This window comes from Scyliorhinus torazame, chromosome 4 (genome assembly GCF_047496885.1).
Source record: "Scyliorhinus torazame isolate Kashiwa2021f chromosome 4, sScyTor2.1, whole genome shotgun sequence".
In the NCBI taxonomy this organism is placed as follows: domain Eukaryota; kingdom Metazoa; phylum Chordata; class Chondrichthyes; order Carcharhiniformes; family Scyliorhinidae; genus Scyliorhinus; species Scyliorhinus torazame.
The window spans coordinates 164,329,912-164,350,961 of NC_092710.1; the positions used below are offsets into that span (position 1 = coordinate 164,329,912).

At 45.6% G+C, this 21,050-nt stretch overlaps 1 protein-coding gene across 2 annotated transcripts in view; it reads right to left on the reverse strand.

The window, feature by feature from the left end:
• Positions 1–21,050, reverse strand: part of LOC140410570 (structural maintenance of chromosomes protein 6-like) — a 185,852-nt gene that overhangs the window by 41,925 nt on the left and 122,877 nt on the right. For both annotated transcript variants that reach the window (XM_072498829.1, XM_072498830.1), the window contains 2 exons: positions 10,409–10,554; positions 1,685–1,810 (listed from right to left, as the gene is read on the reverse strand). In XM_072498829.1, the coding sequence (XP_072354930.1) occupies positions 1,685–1,810; positions 10,409–10,554 (272 nt within the window). The remainder of the gene's footprint in view (positions 1–1,684; positions 1,811–10,408; positions 10,555–21,050) is intronic.

The window sequence follows — 21,050 nt, forward strand, 5'->3', positions numbered from 1 at the left end:
TAAATAACCGTAATCAGGGTGGAGAGAGAGTGCAGAGAAGAACATATTTCATAAATCTCTTGGGAGTTCTTCGAGAAGTAAACAAACCCTGCTGACACGAGGAACTGACTAGATGTTGTTTATTTAAACTTCTTTAAAAATTGAGATTAAGATTGTTTAAAAGCCATACGAGTGCTTCTGACATGGATTAAAAGTTGGCTAAATCAGAGTAATGGAAAGGATGGTTGTATACGGAACTGGATCAGCTGGAAGACATTAACTAATGGTGTATCCCAGGGATCAGAGCTGGGCCTATTTCCATTTGCGTAGATACACATCATTTAAAGGGAGCCAGTTGGCTAGAGCAGAACGACATGAACAGAATGTGTTCAATCGTAGACATTTTATTTGAAAATGGGGAAGAAACAAAGCTCTCCCAGCTTTATGGAAAAAACTACACTGGGAGGAACAGCAAACAGCACAGAACAGGCTGATCAAATACAGGAGGATCTCGCTAGATTGGGGACCGAGGCTGACGAGTGCCAGTTGTCAATTGTCACAGTGAATGTAAAATCACAAGGTTGGGAAAAATAAGAAACAATGTCAAAATAAGCTTACTGCTGTTAGTCAACAAAACACAAACACAGGAGAGCATTTTATAGGTACTGGTGGGTAGATCACAGAATCACGGAGTATGTTGATGAACACGATTCGTGTCTTGGGCTGCATGGATAGAGCTAATTTCAGGCAGTGATTCTGAGTTGTAGGGTACTGAGTCCCACGGCAGTTGAGAGTAGAATTCTAATCAACATATCACACAACTTGTATTTATATGGCACCTTTAACCTAGTTAAGTGCTCAAGATGTTTCACAGGAAAAGAAAGTCATCCAGACTCCGGAGAAAGGGTAGTAGTGCACGTCAACAAATAATAGGTAGCTGACGATAACAAATATGCTTATTTCTTGCTGTTGAATTTTAATTTGTATTGTTAGAAAAATCATTTAACTAATCAAAACCCGAGGTTACACCGGGTATCTCACCAACCAAATCTGCCAACATTCGATGGTAAATTTCCTTACTAATATGAAAGATTAATTATTGTTATAATATTGATATGTATGATTGTGAATCTAAGGTAATTAAGCAGGATGCAGTCATCTGTTATCTTTTACTTCTGCATAAGTTCAATGGGCAGGCACTGCATTTTTGTAGGAAGCGAGCTTTACCAAAGAGAGCCCATTGCAGTTTCCCAGTCAGGAGAAGACAAACTCTGTGCTTCAAATTTGCACTAACTGTGCAAGGAAGATAGAAGCTACAAGTGAAATGTATCTATTTAATTCATCGGTCAGATAGAAGCTACAAGTAAACTTTTGATTTAAAGATTACGTTTCGCAGTTTTTACATTATTTTAGTAACATCATTTCATTATTTTATACATTAAGGAGATTAGGAAAATGTACAATACTGTCCACTGTTTTCTGTTTTATTTGCTGATTTAAAAGGTGCACTCTACTCTGTATGCATAAGCCTGCTGGCCAAACTACAGCAATGTTGTTTTATCATTTCAAACGCACAAACTCCCTTACAGGGACTTGAGTAACACAAGCTTTCCATGGATAAACCAAATACCAATGACATAGCATTGCATTTTAATTCTAATTCAACAATTAGAAAAATCTGTACTGAATGAATTGTGATAATTACTTGCGAAATTTTTCGTACGCTTTTTGCCTTTCTTCCATTATTTTGTCAATCAGCTGCATAAACTTCTTCAGACTTTTCATCTGGTTTTGAACATTTTTCTGCATTTCCAAAACTTCAAAGTACTGTCTGTTCAAAAAACAAAAAGTTACCAACCTCAGGCACACAAGCAGCTTTGAAAATGAAGTCCATTGAAACACAGTACACAAAGGAGACTAAAAAGCTGAACATTGGGCAGCACGGTAGCATTGTGGATAGCGCAATTGTTTCACAGCTCCAGGGTTCCAGGTTCGATTCCGGCTTGGGTCACTGTCTGTGCGGAGTCTGCACAGCCTCCCCGTGTGTGCGTGGGTTTCCTCCGGGTGCTCCGGTTTCCTCCCACAGTCCAAAGATGTGCAGGTTAGGTGGATTGGCCATGATAGATTGCCCTTAGTGTCCAAAATTGCCCTTAGTGTTGGGTAGGGTTACTGGGTTATGGGGATAGGGTGGAGGTGTTGACCTTGGGTAGGGTGCTCTTTCCAAGAGCCGGTGCAGACTCGATGGGCCGAATGGCCTCCTTCTGCACTGTAAATTCTATGATTCTATGATCTGAAACAGGGAACCAACCCACCCCAGACCCACCCACTCTGAATTTTAGCAAAGGTGGTTTAAGGGGCAGGCAACCAATCTGCTCACAGGAGGCAGTTTGGTCATTTAAATATTTTAACGAGGTTTTACATCTTTATTTTAACGGTGATTCTATTTTAAATCGCAGGCAGTTGGGTTTCCCCCAGCCCAAGAAAAGTAACAGGTGGAAGGAGGCAAGGCTGAATGCAAGAGGTAAGTTTCTTTCCAGCACTTCTTTTTGGGGGCCACAGAGAAGTGGATGCATTCCACCCAGACTCAACCAACTACAGAGTAAAGAGCCTTCCCTCCAAGATAAGGGGCAGAAATTTTGTGGCGTTGTTGGGATGGTCGAGTCATTCATCCTCACCCACCATACTTTTATTCTGTGGGGGTGGGGGTGGGATTGAGCTGGGTCAGCTGCCTCCAAACCCAGTTTGAATGCAGCCAAAGAGGTAGTGGAGTGGTGACACAGGCTGGTTAGAAGGCCTGCCACGGTTCTTTGGGATTATGGCCCATTTATATCAAAGGCCCCTAATCCCTCACATGCACCCACAGTCCATGCCTCTTTGGCTTTCCATTCGCTTACCTAGCCCCCATGCCCCCTTATACCACTCGTCCCCATGCCCGCTCATAGTCCCCATCTCTACTCAATTACCCTTCATATTCCCATCCCACCTCCTTGCCCCCATGCACACATGCTGCCTCCACACCCCGATGCACCCTGATACTTTAATGCCCAATTCCACCTCCATGCCCCCTCATATTCCTTATTTCCCCCTACCTTCAGGTTCTCTCCATGCCCCTCATGTAGGTCTTAGATGCTATGGGGAAATGAGGCATGATTCTCCATTTGGGACACGATTTTCTCCCGCCGGAGATGAGTCACTTATGGTTTGCGCTGATGCTAGGAGCGGCACCCAGAAGCAATTTCCTCTCCCCTCCCAATTCCAAGGTCCGGGGCTGCCCCACCAATGCAAATCCTGCTTCCTCCTTCATGATGACTAGGGGCATTCCCCCCCACCATGGGAATTGATGTCGTCCCCCACAGTATACACGCATGAGGGTGACCCGATCACCTCCATCAGATCCCGCCATCAGAGACTTCCACCAGACACCCCCAAATCAGAGACTCCCCATATCAGAGATCCCCCCCCCCCCCCCCATCGCCATCAGTCACTCCTGCCTGGAAGCTAAGGAGCAGTCTAGGCAGAAACAATGAAAATCATTGCTTTTTCACTTACTTGTCCCTTACACTTGCTGCCTCCAACAGAGGTGCAGAAAACAGCAACTGTTACTTAATTGAAAGTCAAAACCACATGACAAGGATTTATACCTTCTCAGATCCTTTGATCCATGAGGCTTTGATTCCCTTTCAAAGAGAAATAGCTTTTAGTTGGCTGAAATTGACAGCGCAATAGCTTCCATACAGACAGGTGTCTGGATTGTTTATTTTCATTTCCGTTCACACTTGATTGCATTTCAAGTACCCTGCTGCGTACCTCCCAAAAATGTTTATAAACATTGAGCAAAGATTGACTGCTCCTGACCACATCAAAAGCAGTTAACTGCTTCCTGCTGAGAAATAGAAGAAGTGAAAGCACTTAACTTCTAGTTGTTTATGCTGGGCAGGATTTTCATTGTGAGTTGGGGGGGGGGTGAAAGATGGGGGCCCTCCGATGGACTTTGAGGGCGCCCAAGTTAAATATTTACCCCCTTGGCCCACCGCAAGGTCTACTACGATGGTGTCATGCTGGAAAATACTTGCACCAATCCACGCCCGCGTGAATCCCAGCTGAGAGGGCCGAAGCATTACAGAGGCATGGAGAATCCGGTATCCAGCTGTTAATAGGATGCAAATAGGTTTAAATGATCCATTTGTATCCTCACGCCAGCACAAGACTATGATTGTATTGTCAGCAGGGGAACCGTAGCCTCACAACGGGATTGATGCCGGGCGCTGATCCCATTTTTTTGCCCAACGCGAGATTTTGCGCTGCACTGGGACATCCACTAACGGCAGCAGAGAATCCAGGCCATGAAAAACATAAATTTCTAACAATCTAATAGAGTTCTCACTCAAACACATTTGATATTGAAAATAAACTCTCATTTATGAAACCCATTCGAAGGATGTAAATCCCCTCAAGCAGTCAACCCGTTTAAAAACAAACATCTATTTCATCAACTTCACCAAAGACAGCTAATTCTTTAAAAACCTCTTAAACATTGTCAATCAATGCATCCCAGCAGCGGGTGTTTGCTTTCTTTAACTTTAAGTGAAAGCGGAAGACAGTTTTTTTTTTATTTTGAAGGGCTGGTGATTCAAATTTCTTCAGATCATGACACTTAAAGTGAGGCAGGCTTATGATGATGTCTGTGAGCACCAATCAGAGCTCCCTTTGCTCATTTTGAGCCTATCAGTAGGGAATGCGGAGCGACATCAGACTCTGATTGGTCGAGTCCCCGTAGAGCAGGAATATGCTGGTGAACGTTGAGGTGACTAGGAGCGAGAGAGGCAGCAGTAAAATTGAAGATCACCTGTGTTTACTGAATTAACGTTTTTTGCGAATTGGTTAAAGAAGCCACGAGGGAGGGAGGTGCTGAGCCAGCCATCCGGTTGGGACTCAGAAGGAAGCCATCGTCGAGGGGAGCAGGGATGACTTGACCCCCAGGCCAGACCATTGGGCAGGCCATAGCCAGGCATCTGAGCCAACAGCGAGGTGAGGTTGTTGAGTTGAGGTGCCAGGTGCTGCTGGGGCTGGGCAAATTGGTGAAAAAACCACAAGGGAAGTGGCAAGTGAGCCGCCAGTCAGGACTCAGGATAGCCGTCGTCGAGCAACAAGGGAGCAGGGACGACTTGACCGCCAGGGCCTCAATCCTGCTCTTTCAGAATATTCATGTTCATTAAAATCAAGAAAGATCAGTGAACATGAAGTGACTCAATGAATCTGCCAGTCAAAAACGTAGAACGCTGAAGGGGAGGCAAGAGGAATCTAGGTAAAAAGACAATTTGTCATTTTCCTTAAAAAAGTTAAAAGTATTAGACTTTGCACAAACTGGACATTCATTCTCATCCACCAAAAGTAAGGGTGAATTGTCTGATGGACACCGGGAGGACACAGGCACAAATATTTTTGAAGATGAAGTGAAATAATTCATTCATATCATCGATAACTTGATTTGATTTGATTTATTTATTGGCACATGTAACTGGTACATTGAAAAGTATTGTTCTGCTTATAGTCCAGGCAGATCGCTCCATACATGAAAACATAGAAGATACTATGAATAACGACTATAAAAGATGAAGGACGAGGATCTGTAGGGGAGAGCTCGCAGAGAATTGCCATGCTCTGGCACCATCTTGGAAAACTAATTTAAAATCCAGCTTCAGCCATTTATTGTTTTTTTCCGTTTTTTGATCTTAGTCCTGCATCACCACCTTTGGCTTCTGGTGGGCAGGTTGGAAGGGGTGTGAAATCTTTGGGGCAGGGGTGTAACAACATTGTGGGAGGGGGGGGGGCTTCATTGTGGGCTCTCCAGAAATGAAGGCGAGCGCGGGGCCCACAAAGTGTAATTCTGCCTCTGCACTTAAACAGACCTTAAATCCATCTTTTACAAGTGTAGTGTTTATGCCTCTTCCATAAAATTGTGATTTCCAAGCTGTGGATTAAGGCTGTTGAAACAATTAAAATTGTGTGTGTTTACATTTGTTATGGGCCCGGGTTTAGAGAACCCCAAAGTGTATCAAGGAGTTCACCTGACCCACAACTTTTACTGGATTGTAGTATGGGGAGCACACGGCCCACTCTACAGGTGTGGTACAGCAGAAATGGAAAAGTATTTTTTAAAAGCAAAACAATGTTTATTCTATGAACTCAAGTTAACCTTTTTAAAAACATACAGTGAACATCTTAGCAACCATTAATTCAAATACAACCCCCAAAGACTACAACACTAAGTAATCCTTTAAGCTTTCCTTTTAACATCCATAAGACTTAAAAACCTTTGTACAGAAAGACATCAGGCTTAACTTCACTACTGAGAACAGTTACCACGTTGAAATCAGCAAATGGACACTCATAAGCTTGCAGAGATTCATACACATCCTGCTGTGATTGCAGCTTCTCCAAAACTAAAATGTAACCAAACCCACCCTGCAGCAAAACAGTCTAAAGCGAAAGTAAAAAGCTGACAGACAGCCCGGCTCCACCCACTCTCTGACATCACTGCAGTAATAAACACCCATTTCTTAAAGGTACTCTCACTACAGATATTTATATACACACCCATTTATAAACACCCATTTCTTAAAGGTACTCTCACATGACATATTCCACAGTCAAATCTAATGTCCCTGCTGAGTTCGAGGTTCCTACCCGTTGCATCTGCTACTCATCTATTTCCTCTGACTGTTATCTACCCTTTACCCTGCGAATGGACCTCAATTGTGCCTCTAAATACAATCAGGCACGTACCCCACGATTGAGCCTGCCCTTTGCGATTGGGTACCCGCCATCTCCCCCATCCCCACTAGGCCTACCTGCTCTCAGTCTAGCTGGGCTGCAATCATGCATTGAAGGATTTACATCTAACAGGTAGCTCGCCTGTCAATCAGGCTGACCATGGATGGGAAACCTAAAGAAAAATATTGAAAGATACCTTTGTTTCCCCACTCCCTTCCCTCCTCCAAGTGATTATCTAAACTCTCATTTCTTTTAAGTAGGATTTATCGCAATAGGTAGGTTATTCGTAGGTCTGGTAAAAAAAACAGTATTAGAACGTGGAGAAACTAAATTATAGAAGCTGCAGTCCCGGTCAGATGGTCAAAATTTTCAAATTTTATTTTTATCTTTGAAAAGATCAACAAAGATATCAGAAAACCAATAGTATTATTTCCATTTAGATGTAGGGCCAATGCGTATAGCTGCAGGGTACCTCTGGTGCAGCCTAATCAGACTGTTAGCCACCCAGTTATCTTTATCCTAAATATAAATTTAGGGAATTCCAACTGGAAGATAAATGTGGCACTATTATTCGGGGAAGGAAAATTGCATCACAACTGTCACAAAGGGTCACGCATTTTTAATGAATAACGGCAATAAAGGTAAAGCCAAATGCACAATGGATCTTCTTATAAGCCTCATTAAGCTTACTTCTGTATGGAGCTCAAGTCCTAGAAACTTGGTATACCATTTTTCAATGGTTGGCTATGTAGCTGTTGGGTGCATGTGAATATGAGAAAACTGTGGGTGTCTAAATCACATCACCAGCACTGCAATAAAAAATTCAAATTAAACTCCTGCTGCTCTACCACTTAATTCCTCCAGTGCAAGTGTTGGGCAAAATATGTAGATAGGTATCTAACCAGATGGGATATTAATCCTGATTTAGTAATTGGAAACACCCAACTTTACATATGGAAATGAGCTATACCGATTGTGAAATACACACTTAAAGGTTTTGTGGAAGACCAGGATATTTACTTCATGATCACTGCACAGTTCATGTAGATTTGGTTGGAAATCTGAAACATGTCATCAGTAAGTGACAAATCTACCTTGAAATCTTGAATATCAAGAAAATCAAGAAATCTTGAATACCATCCAACCGGTCTACCTTGTGATGAATAACATTGCCTGTTGGACCAGCTTTGAAACAATATTGGCTTGCAATTGATTGGATTCAGTTCTTACTCTCAGGTGCACAATGGGTCATAACTTCTGGTGGAGTGGCAATTGAGCCACTCCTACTGTAAGTTCTTAAATTCAAATCCAGGCACTCCCATCTTGTCTGACCTTCCAACTCAGACCAGCCAAGATCAGTGCAGTACTGTGCGCCCCTGAGGCTACTGTTGAGGGTCAAAGGCAAGTAAACAACACCACCTCTATTATGGCACAAGCTGCCATAATCCAGGGTAAGGTTAAAGGTCCAAGAGGGTACACAGAGGGAGAAATCAGAATGTCCAATTCGCCTAACAAGCACGTCTTTCAGGGCTCGTGGGAGGAAACCGGAGCGCCCGGAGTGACCCCACGCAGACACGGGAATAACATGCAGACTCCGCACAGACAGTGACCCAAGCGGGAATCGAACCCGGGGCCCTGGCACTATTATTGTTGGAAGAGCAGCAAAGTCACAGTGTTGGTTGCTTATGGTATCTTATTAATTTAGATTTGAATAAATAAATCATGTATTCTACAGAATAATTTGAAAGTCCTCCATAACTCTCTCATGGAGGTCTCAGGTGGGAAAGACGTAGGCTCCTTTCTGTTTAATTAATTGGCACATGGACTAATGAACTGCTAAACAATTTTTTGACAGACATGCAAGAGTGGCCTGGCAATGACTATTTCTCTTCCTTTCTTTCTGAAGGGTGTTTGCCCCTCTGCATTTAAATTTTCTTTAAGTGAAAAGTCCCTGAAAACAGCCAGAGTCACCAAGTTTGTACTTGCAATCAAGTTAACCTAACCTGTTCCTTGGAATCAACATCATTGACAGGTGCTGAGGGGAATCCTGGCTTTGATTTGATTTATTATCACATGTACCGAAGTACAGTGAAAGGTATTTTTCTGCGGCCAAGGAGCGTACACAGTATGTACACAGTAGACACAAGAATAATCAACAGGGAACATTGACAAATGGTACATTGACAAAACAGTGGTTGGTTACAGTGCGGAACAGGGGGCCAAACAAAGCAAATACACGAGCAAGAGCAGCAGAGGGCATCGTGAATAGTGTTCTTACAGGGAACAGATCAGTCCGAGGGAGAGTCGTTGAGGAGTCTTGTAGCTGTGGGGAGAAGCTGTTCCTCTGTCTGGATGTGCGAGTCTTCAGACTGCTGTACCTTCTGCCTGATGGAAGGGTCTGGAAGAAGGCAATGCCTGGGTCGGAGGGGTCACTGATAATGCGGTCTGTCTTCCTGAGGCAATGAGAGTTGTATACAGGATCAATGTGGGGACGGCAAGTTTGTGTGATGCGTTGGGCTGAGTTCACCACAGTCTGCAGTTTCTTGCGATCTTGGACCGAGCAGTTGCCACACCAAGCTGTGATGCAGCCGGATAGGATGCTCTCTATCGCACATCTGTAGAAGTTAGTGAGAGTCGATGCAGACATGCCAAATTTCTTTAGCTTCCGTAGGAGACGTTGTTGGGCTTTCTTGGCTGTTGCATCAACGTGAGTGGACCAGGACAGACTGTTGGTGATGGTGACCCCAAGGAACTTAAAGCTATCGACCATCTCCACTTCGGAGCCATTGATGTAGACGGGAGTGTGTGTCATGCTGCGCTTCCTGAAGCCGATGATCAGTTCCTTGGTCTTTCCAACATTTAGAGAGAGGTTGTTTTCAGTACACCATGCACCCAAATGATTTATCTCCCTCCTGTAGTCTGATTCGTCGTTGTTTGAGATGCGGCCCACCACAGTCATATCATCCGCAAACTTATAGATTGAGTTGGAGTTAAATCTTGCCGCACAGTCATGGGTGTATAGGGAGTACAGCAGATGACTGAGCTCACATCCTTGCGGGACTCCTGTGTTGAGGACTATGGAGGAGGTGCTATTGTATCTCCATGGGTAGGAAATCAATTGACTTCAAACCCCATAGTAGGAAATCAATTGACTTCAAACAAAAAAGTCATGGATATATCGGGTAAGACCATTAGTTTCTTCTGTTAAAAGGGTGGCCATCATCCTTCCCCCTTCAGCTCTGCACTGATTCAATAGCTGAAAATATTGCCTATCGTTTCACTAAATTTTCATAGTGTTTGAACAGTTCAGCAACAGATCAGAACCTGGATAATCTGCACAATCACCAACCACAACAAACTGCCTATGCTCAGAGTTGGCACATCCCACAACAATATGGGATGTGCCATTTGTCTGTTGGCCAGTACACCTGGTGCAAAGAGATGCTCAAGCTTCCAATCTAGAAGGTGCCCAGCTGGACCTGCAAAGAGGGCTTTTTTGGGGGGAGGCCAAAAAGGCAAATCAGAAGTTTCTCTGGGCTGGAGTGTGAGGTAACTGTGTTGCATATTTTAGAGTCCATTACGTGCAGAACTAAATGGTGATACTCCATTAAATGGCAACATTTATTGAATGTGTTTGTATATTACAGACAAATACCTTGTAACTTCCTCCTTGTTGCCATGACGTTCTTGAGTCATGTTGATCCTTTCCCTCAGGCAATTGATCTCCACATCAATACTCATGGGATTTCTAGTGACTTCCAAACGCTGCACACAAATCTGCTTGGCTTTAGCAATATCTCGCTGGAATAAACAAGAACATAAGAAGTGGGCAAAGAGAAAACAGCACTTTAAACATCAAACTGAATCTAACTATGGATATGTGTTTCAGGCAGCGTCACCATAACTTTAATTTCTACATCCAATTGCATGTTCAATGGGAAATTTCTGACTCGGTTTGTGAATTCAAGTAGAGGCTTCACGGTAAGTGTTCCTTCAGGATTCTTTTCTAGCGGAGCAAATGTTGTAAAATTGGTGGACCCATACCAGCACTTTCCTGTCGCTCCAGCACTGGTGATATTTAAATTCCCAACTTCAGACTATGCTCCCAGTGATAAACGACAACTTCAGCAAAATAAGATTCAAGGGACCATTTCAACCTAAACGATCAGCCAGGAAATTGGCATGGTTGGGCTGACTGCCCATTTCATACGGAGTTCAATTTTACTCTCCATTGGAGTCAGCGAGATGGAAATGGGACATCTGACCTGATCTTACCCACTCCCTACCCAGTGGTTAGTTTAAAGTTACCCCTTTACCAAACCAGCTGGAACTGAAATCAGCAGGGAGGGTTATCATTTAAGCATCACAGCTGTGGAGGACTGGAGCAACATCTAATGGGAAAACACTGGTTGAAATAAGGAAATGTTATGGGTGCCAGTGTGCATAAACCTTGGCTGATAGCAGTTTTGTAATGCTGACCCACATCTGATACAAGGGTGATGGATTTTATATTGGGTGCCAGTCAGAGTCAGCAATCCAGTTTGCATTACCCCTGCAATGGGCACAGATGGCCCAAAGTTCATATCTCAGCCCATTTAACGTCACCGACTTGTGCTGCATACAGGGTTATGTCCTGTAAATGGGGCTGTGAAATGTAAGTGTAGCTGCTGGTGTGAGAACCCCAACTACAGTTCTGGCCTTTGACTTAAAAGCAGCATCCGAAAGGCCCTTATTCTGTGTTCTGAGGAAGGTGTTGGCACAAATCAATAACAGTTGTTACAGGAAACCTTGTAATTTGGGCTCTCCATGGCCATTTAGGATAATTCAAGACAGTGTAGAAATGACAAAGTCCTGTCATGAAAGTCTCCATTTTCTCTTTCTCTTTGTCGTGCATAGGAGTTCAGTTTTAGGCTCGCCCACAATTGGAAACTCCTGCTCTACATTTATCCTATCAAACCCTTTTATTTTCTTATTCATTAGCCATTTGCCATCTCTTATCTAAGGAAAAGAGACTCAGCCTGTTCTGTTTTTGCTCAAAAATATACCAAACAGCCCCACTCCAAAAAGCTATGAATGTTTTGAGAAAAAGCATGAACAGTAACATCTACTACATTCGGGCAGTGTTGGTTGCCTCTGTTGGAACTTGGATGAAATTGTTGGTGAGTCGGACCAAACCTTGCTCAATGAAGACTGTAGAACAGCATGCCGAGATCAGAACCAGCTGTATCTATAAATGAGGTACCAAAGTGATGAAGCTGCAACACAGGACTACACGAATAAACAACATTCCACAGAGAAAGCTATCTGATCCCACAGCCAACTAAAGCTCTGCTCCCTTGCCACATGAATGGAATGGTGATGGACAGTTAAACAGCCAACAGGAGGAAGAAGCTGCAGGAACATCCTCAAGAGCGGAGCCCAGTGCGTGAGTGCAAAAACTGAGTCTGAAGCATTTCTAATCACCTTCAAGCAGCAGTGCCAGTCTAATAATCCATCTCAGTTTCCTTCTGAGGTCCCGATCATCCCAGTTTTCAGCCAATTTGATTTACTGCACGTGATAGTAAGAGTGAACTGGATAAAGGAAAGACAGCATCCCAGTAATAGTCTTGAAGACTTATGCTTAACAGCCATGCCCTAGCCAAGGCGTTCAATTCAGTTAGAAGACTGGCATCTACCCGATAAAGTAGAAAATTACCCAGTTATATCCTGTCAGCAAAATGCAGGATAAATCCAATCTGGCCAATTACTAACCTATCGGCCTATTCTCATTTACTAAAGTGATGGAAGGTGCCATGAACTTTCCAGCAGCAGTCACTCATTAATGGGTTTGGGCCTGGGAGACTACTCCGATCCAAACTCATTACTGCCTTGGTCCAAACATAGATTAAAGAGCTGATTCCAGAGGTGAGAGTGACTGCCATTGACATCAAGAGTGCATTTGACTGAGTTTAGCAACAAAGATCCCTGTGTGATTGAAATCAATGGAAATCAGGAGGAAAGCTCGCCACTAGTTGGAATTCATACCTAACGCAAAGGAAGATAGTTGTGGTTATTCAAGGCTAATTATCTCAGCTCCAGGATATTGCTGCAGGAGTTCCTCAGAGTAGAATTCTAGATCCAAGCATTTGCAGATGATTCATTTACGGTGTTCCAGTAAAAGATCAGAGTTCGGCTATTCAATGATGACTGAACAGTTTTCAGCTCCTTTCATGACTCCTTCATGATAATGAAGCAAACCTTGGGCGGAATTCTCCCCCCCACGCCTGGTGGGAGAATCGCCGGGACACCGCGCGAGTCCCGCCATGCTGCCCCGGCACCCGCACCCGATTCTCCCACACCCCCCCCCAAACCGGAGCGGCGAGAATCACGGCTGGCCACTCGGAGAATCGCCGCTCGCCGTTTGTAACGGGCGAGCGGCGATTCTCCGGCCCAGATGGGCCGAACGGCCTGCCCAACATGACAGGTTCCCACCAGCGTCGTCCACACCTGGTCGCTGCCGGCGGGAACGTTGGGGGAGCGGCCTGTGGGAGGGGGCGGGGATGGAGATTCCTGCACCGGGGGGGGGGGGGGGGGGGACTCAAAAGGGGTCTGGCCCGCGATCGGTGCCCACCGACCGGCGGGCCGGCCTCTCTGAAGGAGGACCTCCTTTCCTCCACCGCACCGCAAGATCCATCTGACATCTTCTTGCGGGGTGGCCGCGGGGAGGACGGCAACCGCGCATGCGCGGGTTGGCGCCGGTCAACCTGCGCATGCGCGGATGACGTCATTTACGCGGCCCCGCTTTTACGCTCCCAGGAATGGGAGAATAGGGGGCTAGGAGCGGGCTCTGACGCCGGAGTGAAACACACCGGTTTTCACTCCGGCGTCGGGATCTAGGGCGAAATTCTCCCCCAACGGCGCGATGTCCGCCAACTGGCGCCCAAAACGCCGCCAATCAGACGGGCATCGCGCCGGCCCAAAGGTGCGGAATGCTCCGCATCTTTGGAGGCCGAGCCCCAACATTGAGGGGCTAGGCCGGCGCCGGAGGGATTTCCGCCCCGCCAGCTGGCGGAAATGGCGTTTGTTGCCCCGCCAGTTGGCGGAAATGGCGTTTGTTGCCCCGCCAGCTGGCGCGGAAATGCGGCGCATGCGCGGGAGCGTCAGCGGCCGCTGTCAGTTTCCCGCGCATGCGCAGTGGGGAGAGTCTCTTCCGCCTCCGCCATGGTGGAGGCCGTGGTGGAGGCGGAAGGGAAAGAGTGCCCCCACGGCACAGGCCCGCCCGCGGATCGGTGGGCCCCGACCGCGGGCCAGGCCACCGTGGGGGCACCTCCCGGGGTCAGATCGCCCCGCGCCCCCCCCAGGACCCCGGAGCCCGCCCACGCCGCCTGGTCCCGCCGCTAAATACCAGCTTTGATTTACGCCGGCGGGACAGGCAATTCCTGGGCGGGACTTCGGCCCATCCGGGCCGGAGAATTGAGCGGGGGGGTCCCGCCAACCGGCGCGGCCCGATTCCCGCCCCGCCCAATCTCCGGTACCGGAGACTTCGGCGGGGGCGGGATTCACGGCGGCCAACGGCCATTCTCCGACCCGGCGGGGGGTCGGAGAATGACGCCCCTAGTCTCCCGATGGGAGAATTGCGCCCCTTACCTGCATGCAACATGATCTGGACAACATTCGGGCTTTGGCTGATAAGTGGTAGGTAACAGTCAGGGCACACAAGTGCCAGGCAATGGCAATCTCCAACAAGAGAGAATCTAAACATCTCCCCTTGATATTCAATGGCATTACCATCGCTGAATCTCCACTGTCAACATCAAGGAATTAACATTGACTAGAAAGTTAACTGCACCAGTCACATTGACTAGAAAGTTAACTGCACCAGTCATATAGATACTGTGGTTACTCGAGTAGGTCTGAGGCTGAGAATTCTGCACTGAGTAACTCACTTCCAGACTCCCCAAAAGCTCTCTATATCTACAAGGCAGTCAGGAGTGTGACGGAATGCTCTCACTTGCTGGAGTGAGTGCAGCTCCAGTAACACTCAAGAAGCTTGACATAATCCAGGACAAATCAGCCTGCGCTACGTAACCATTAATTCCCTCTACCACAAGGGCTCTATGGCTACAGTGTTACCATGGACAAGACTGCAATAATTCACTAAGCCTTCTTTGACCACAACTCCCAAACCCATGACCTCTGTCACCCAGAAGGTCATGGGGCGATGAATGAGAATACCACCATCTGCAAATTTCTCTTAAAGTCACAAGCACCCTTATTTGGAAATATATCACCATTTTGTCTTCAATGCTCAGTAAAAGTCTTTGCATTCTCTACCACAGTGTGCATTGTTGCTAACTTTTGGTTGGTTCTTAATTTGGTTATCCCAATGTTGCTTGTTGTGTCTTTACTTAATTTGCTCTGTTTTATAATCTTTGCTCTAGAGTCGCCAGGTATCTTTATGATACCACCACGAGGTTCAAGTTCAAGTGCTGATCAATAACTCAATACACCAGCTAGTAAGTTTCAAATCAAAACACATTTATTATACACAGTCAATCACTACTCATGTATAAAACTCTGCTTACTAGACTATCTCTAACACTAAGAGGCCTATACTTAGCTTTGGGACTGGCCCACCAGGTCAGGGGATCAAATGGCCTTTCTTTCGATTCTGAGTCTGCAGGCTTCAAAGCTGATATAGACTGGTAGCTAGGAGCGCCTATCTCGTAGCGTGCGTTGATTGGAGACTTACTTGCTTGCTGCTAGGCAGGTCACAGTCAAGGGTTGTTTCGAGCTGCTGAGAGGCCCTGCCAAGAAGGACGAATTGAACTTGGGGACTCTATTTTATAGTCCCCAGGGGCTTTGCGCTCTTTTGGGCAGACATCGTACCTGGTTCCAAGTGATTGGACTAAGTTCTGATCACTTGGATCAATTTCTCCAATACTGGAGCTGTTCCCTGATCGCTAGGCAGTTCCTAAGTGTCCGTTGGCCTTCCTTTGTCTTGGCTCCTGCTGGCGCCGAGGAGTCTGGCTTGGCCTTGTTTTTCTTAACTGTTTCCAATTGTTCCTGGGGATCACTCATTAATATGTAGATGGTTGTCAGTTTCAGTGCTGTCTGGGTTCCTGCAAACTCCGATATACAGGAAACTTTGCACCTGTTTGTTTTTCCAGCGTTTGACTGAATTTCCCTGCATTCTTAGCGGATCTCCATTTTAAAGTCGGGAAGTGGCCAACCCAGGTGGCTATAGCATACCTTGAACACATTGACTGTAGTAGTTCAAAAAAGCAGCTCACTTTCACCTTCCTAAGGGCAACGAGGGAAGGCAAATAAAAACCAGACCTATCAGTGATGCTGACAGGTTGTGAATGAAAAGTGTTAAATCTCTACTGTCCTGTTATTCTGACAGGCCTGATTCACACTTGCAAGCCAGCGACTATCAATCAAAAGCACTAGCCAAGCATGTCAGTCACTTAGGATATTTAATTATTTAAAGAATAGATTGAGATGGTTCAATTCATTGATCTATGCAAATACTTTGAAAGATATTTCAGAGTGGACCCCATTCATGTAAAATTAGATCAGACAAACCATGCATAGTAAGCTCTTACAGAATAACACGTCTCTGCCATACCAGTGGTGTGAATATTAGTCGGATTCTAACATCAGCCCCTGCACCTTGTAGGTGACAGCTAGAAAAAACAGACTGTAACCTGTAACCCTCTGTGTGCACTGCAGTTTGCAATACAACATCTAATGAATAATCAAAGATAATAATGCTGCATTTTCATCAAAGACATCAAACAGAACCATCCACGCTCCTGCAGATAGACCATCAAACCATTTCCAGGATAGGGACACCTCAGGCAGTGACTGTAAACGTTACTGCTGTGCTGTTGCTATCAAGGTTTAGAAGTGGCTTTCATCGAGTGCTTCGATGGGAAGATTCTTCAGATGGTGACAGACATGCAAAAGGAAGACGAAAGATGTAAGCAGGATTGTTAACTCACTTAGCCAGATGTGGATGTCAAATGAATGTTTATTTTAAGAGTGCAGCATGAAAGTCCTTTACAGTCAACAATATCCTGCACTCCTTTTAAATAATCACTGCTATCTTTTAGTACCTCCCGTCTTCAAGGCCTATAGGATGAGATGCAATTGCAATCCTGGACAATATTACAGAGCAGCCCCAGTGTGTTCTCAGCATTTGACACATGACTTCAATATTCCAAAAATGAGCAGTGAACCTCCTAGTCGCACTGCTGAGCGCATGCGTATCATCAGTCAGTACTGGGGAAAACAGTGTTAATCTCCTGATATTCACCTGAAGACACTTTTTTTAGGATCAAATATTACTGCCTTGCAACAAAAAAACTTGACCCCAGAATGAAAACGATTGGGGAGGGGAGAGAGTTATTGAGCAGGCGTGGGGGAAGTGGTATGAGAGTTGGCGGGGGGCGGGCACTGTTGAACCGTTACGGTGCAGGAGGGGGTAGTTGTTATGAACGGGGTGGGAGGAAGAGGTTGAGTGGGGTAGGGAGTTGTTGAGCAGGGGAGCGGGAGTTATTGAGTGGGAGGACAGTTATTGGGTGAAGGGGAGGAATGGCAACCCCAAAAACACCTCCTGTTCTCCCACTGGGGAACTCAGCCTAATGTTTTGAAACTCCTGAGGTAGGTGGTAGGATTGATGAAGGGTGTATGTATGGCCAAGTGGATACAATCTATCACTCCTTGGACCTTCCGGAATTGTGCCACAATATAAAATTGCAGTGCTCAGTCATGCTGCTGCTGCTTATTGTGCTGAAGTGAATGAAATAGCTTAGTTTGGCAAACAATACATCAATGATCTGCTTAATACATCTCTGCACAGCTGCATGGTTAATGTTTTGAATGTTGATGGGCTGTTGGTCAGGTGTCAATGTGCAGTACATATCATAGTCCAGCATCCACAGAATCTTGGGAGCATTGTAGCATTAGAGCACCATCAAATGGGTCCCATGTCCCTTTGGTGCTGTTTAACCAGACAGGCCTCATTCCTTTACTCCTCCTCTTCCTCCTCCAAATATGTATGTAAAGTAATCAAACTAATTTACATCCAGGCAGGATGTAGAACAATGAACAGTACAGCACAGGAACAGGCCCTTCAGCCCACAGATCCAGATTCCTTATTTAGAACTACTACTTATTGCCCAAACGATCTATCCCTCCATTCCCCGCCCGTTCATACATCTATAAAGATACATCTTAAACATTGATATCGTGCCTGCCTCCACCACCTCCACTGGCAACACCTTTCAGGCACCAACCACACTCTGTGTGAAAAACTTACTCCGCACATGTACAAGGGAGGCAGTGGCATAGTGGTATTGTCACTAGACTGGTAATCCAGAGACCCAGGATAATACTCTGGGGACCTGGGTTTGAATCCCACCATGGCAGATGCACTGTAGCACAGTTAGCACTGTGGCTACACAGCACCAGGGTCCCAGGTTCGATTCCCGGCTTGTGTCACTGTCTGTGCGGAGTCTGCACGTTCTCCCCGTGTCTGCAAGGGTTTCCTCCGGGTGCTCCGGTTTCCTTCCACAAGTCCCAAAAGACGTGCTCGTAGGTAATTTGAACATTCTGAATTCTCCCTCTGTGACCCGAACAGGCGGCGGAATGCGACGACTTGGGGCTTTTCACAGTAACTTCATTGCAGTGTTAATGTAAGCCTACTTGTGACAATGAAGATTATAATTATTATTAGGTGGTGGAATTTAAATGCAATAAAATATCTGGAACCAAAGTGACCATGAAACCATTGTCGATTGTCGTAAAATTCCATCTGCTTCACTGATGTCCTTAAGGGAAGAAAAGGTGCCATCCTTACCTTGTCTGTGACTCCAGATCCACAGCAATGCGGTTGACTCTTAAAATGCCACTCAGCTCAAGGGCAATTAGGGATGGGCAATAAATGCTGGCCTTTCCGGTGATGGCCACATCCCATGAAAGAATAAAGAAAATAAATCTCCCCTAAACTTTCCCATTCTCACTTTGAACCTGTGCCCCATTGTAAGTGAGTCCTCCACCCTGGCAAAAGCTTCTGACTATTCACCCTATCTATACATCTCGTAATTCTGTAGACCTCAATCAGGTCTCCCCTCAGCCTCCGTCTTTCCAACGCGAACAACCTGAGTTTATTCAATCTCTCCTCATTGGTAACAGCCTCCAGGCCAGGCAACATCCTGGTAGCACATGGGCAGCACGGTAGCACAAGTGGCTAGCACTGTGGCTTCGCAGCGTCAAGGTCCCAGGTTCAATTCCTTGCTGGGTCACTGTCTGTGCGGAGTCTGCACGTTCTCCCCATGTCTGCGTGGGTTTCCTCCGGGTGTTCCGGTTTCCTCCCAAAGTCCAAAGATGTGCAGGTTAGGTGGATTGGCCATGATAAATTGCCCTTAGTGACCAAAAAGCTTAGGTGGGGTTATTGGGTTACGGAGATAGGGTGGAAGTGAGGGCTTAAGTGGGTCGATGCTGACTCGATGGGCTGAATGGCCTCCTTCTGCACTGTATGTTCTATGTAAACATTCTTTGCACTCTCTCCAAAGCATCCACATCCTTCTGGTAATGTGGCGACCAGAACTGCATGCAATATTCCAAATGTGGCCAACTGTAACATGTCCCACCAACTCTTGTTCTCAATGCCGTGGCCGATGAAAGCAAGCAGGCCGTATGCTTACTTGACCACCTTATCCACCTGCATTGTCACTTCCATGGAACTATGGACCTGAACGCCCAGATCCCTCTGTATGTCAATGCTTCTAAGGGTTCTGCCATTTACTGTATAATTCAGACCTGAATTTAATCTTCCAAATTGCATCACCTCGTATTTGTCTGGATTGAACTCCATCTGCCATTTCTCTGCCCAGCTCTCCAATTTATCTATATTCTGCTGTATTTTCTGACAGTCCCCTTCACTATCTGCAGCTCCACCTATCTTAGTGTCATTTTAGTGTCATCTGCAAACTTGCTAATCAGACCATCAACATCTTCCTCCAGATCATTTATATATATTACAAACAACAGTGGTCCCAGCACTGATCCCTGTGAAACACCACTCGTTACAGATCACCATTCTGAAAAACTCCCTTCCATTGTTACTCTCTGTCTCCTGTTGCCAAACCAGTTCTTTATCCACCTAGCTAGCACACCCCGAATCCCATGCAACTTTACTTTTGTACCAGTCTGCCATGAGGGACATTGTCAAATGCCTTACTAAAGTCCACGTAGCCGACATCCACAGCCTTTCCCTCATCGATTAATTTTGTCAACTCCTCAATATAACTATCAAATTGGTAAAAATGTCAAACAGGTTACCAATTCACTATTATGCATTTTACTCCAGTTCTCAAGGTGAGTTTCACCCTCATTGTCACTCTTTAGAGTGATAGGGAAATAGAAGAGGAGCCTCAAACCAAAAGATGCAAAGGTAGATGGTATGCCGATATCGACAGGTGACAAAGAAAAATCAACATTCAGAGAGAGTCACAAATTCTGAGAATCATTAGAAAGTTACATCTTGGGCCCTTTACTTTCATAGAATTTACAGTGCTGAAGGAGCCCATTCGGCCCATCGAGTCTGCACTGGCTCTTGGAAAGAGCACCCTACCCAAGGTCCACACCTCCACCCTATCCCCATAACCCAGTAACCCCACCCAACACTGAGGGCAATTTTGGATACTATGGGCAATTTAGCATGGCCAATCCACCTAACCAGCACATCTTTGGACTGTGGGAGGAAACCTGAGCACCCGGAGGAAACCCACGCACACACGGGGAGAATGTGCAGACTCCGCACAGACAGTGACCCAAGCCGGGAATCGAACCTGGGACCCTGGGGTTGTTAAGCAATTGTGCTATCCACAATGCTACCCCGCTGCAGTGTCCAACTTCATTTCTAGAGTTTCTGTAATTTTTCACTATCACCTCGCATGCCTGAACCATAAGGCGTGAGTTTCACGAGCATGGTAAATTAAAGGAATATTACATCATTATATCATTATTTTCTACAGTCCCTCATTTAATTGACCTTTTTGGTTTGGGATCTGCTATTATCCATTAAAAATGGTGAAAGGAAATTGGACATGTGCTAAAGTACATCTCCACCTCATTTCCTGCTGCAAAACTGGGCCATATTCTCAGGAAATTTCAGGCTTAAATCTTTCATCACCTAAGCTTGCTGGTGAACATAGGATTCAAGCCTTTGCATCGCTGCAGTGTTTAAAAGAATCCCTGGCAGCTGTCTATGTGCACAGACAGGTAATAAGAAATTGGCCATGATTCAA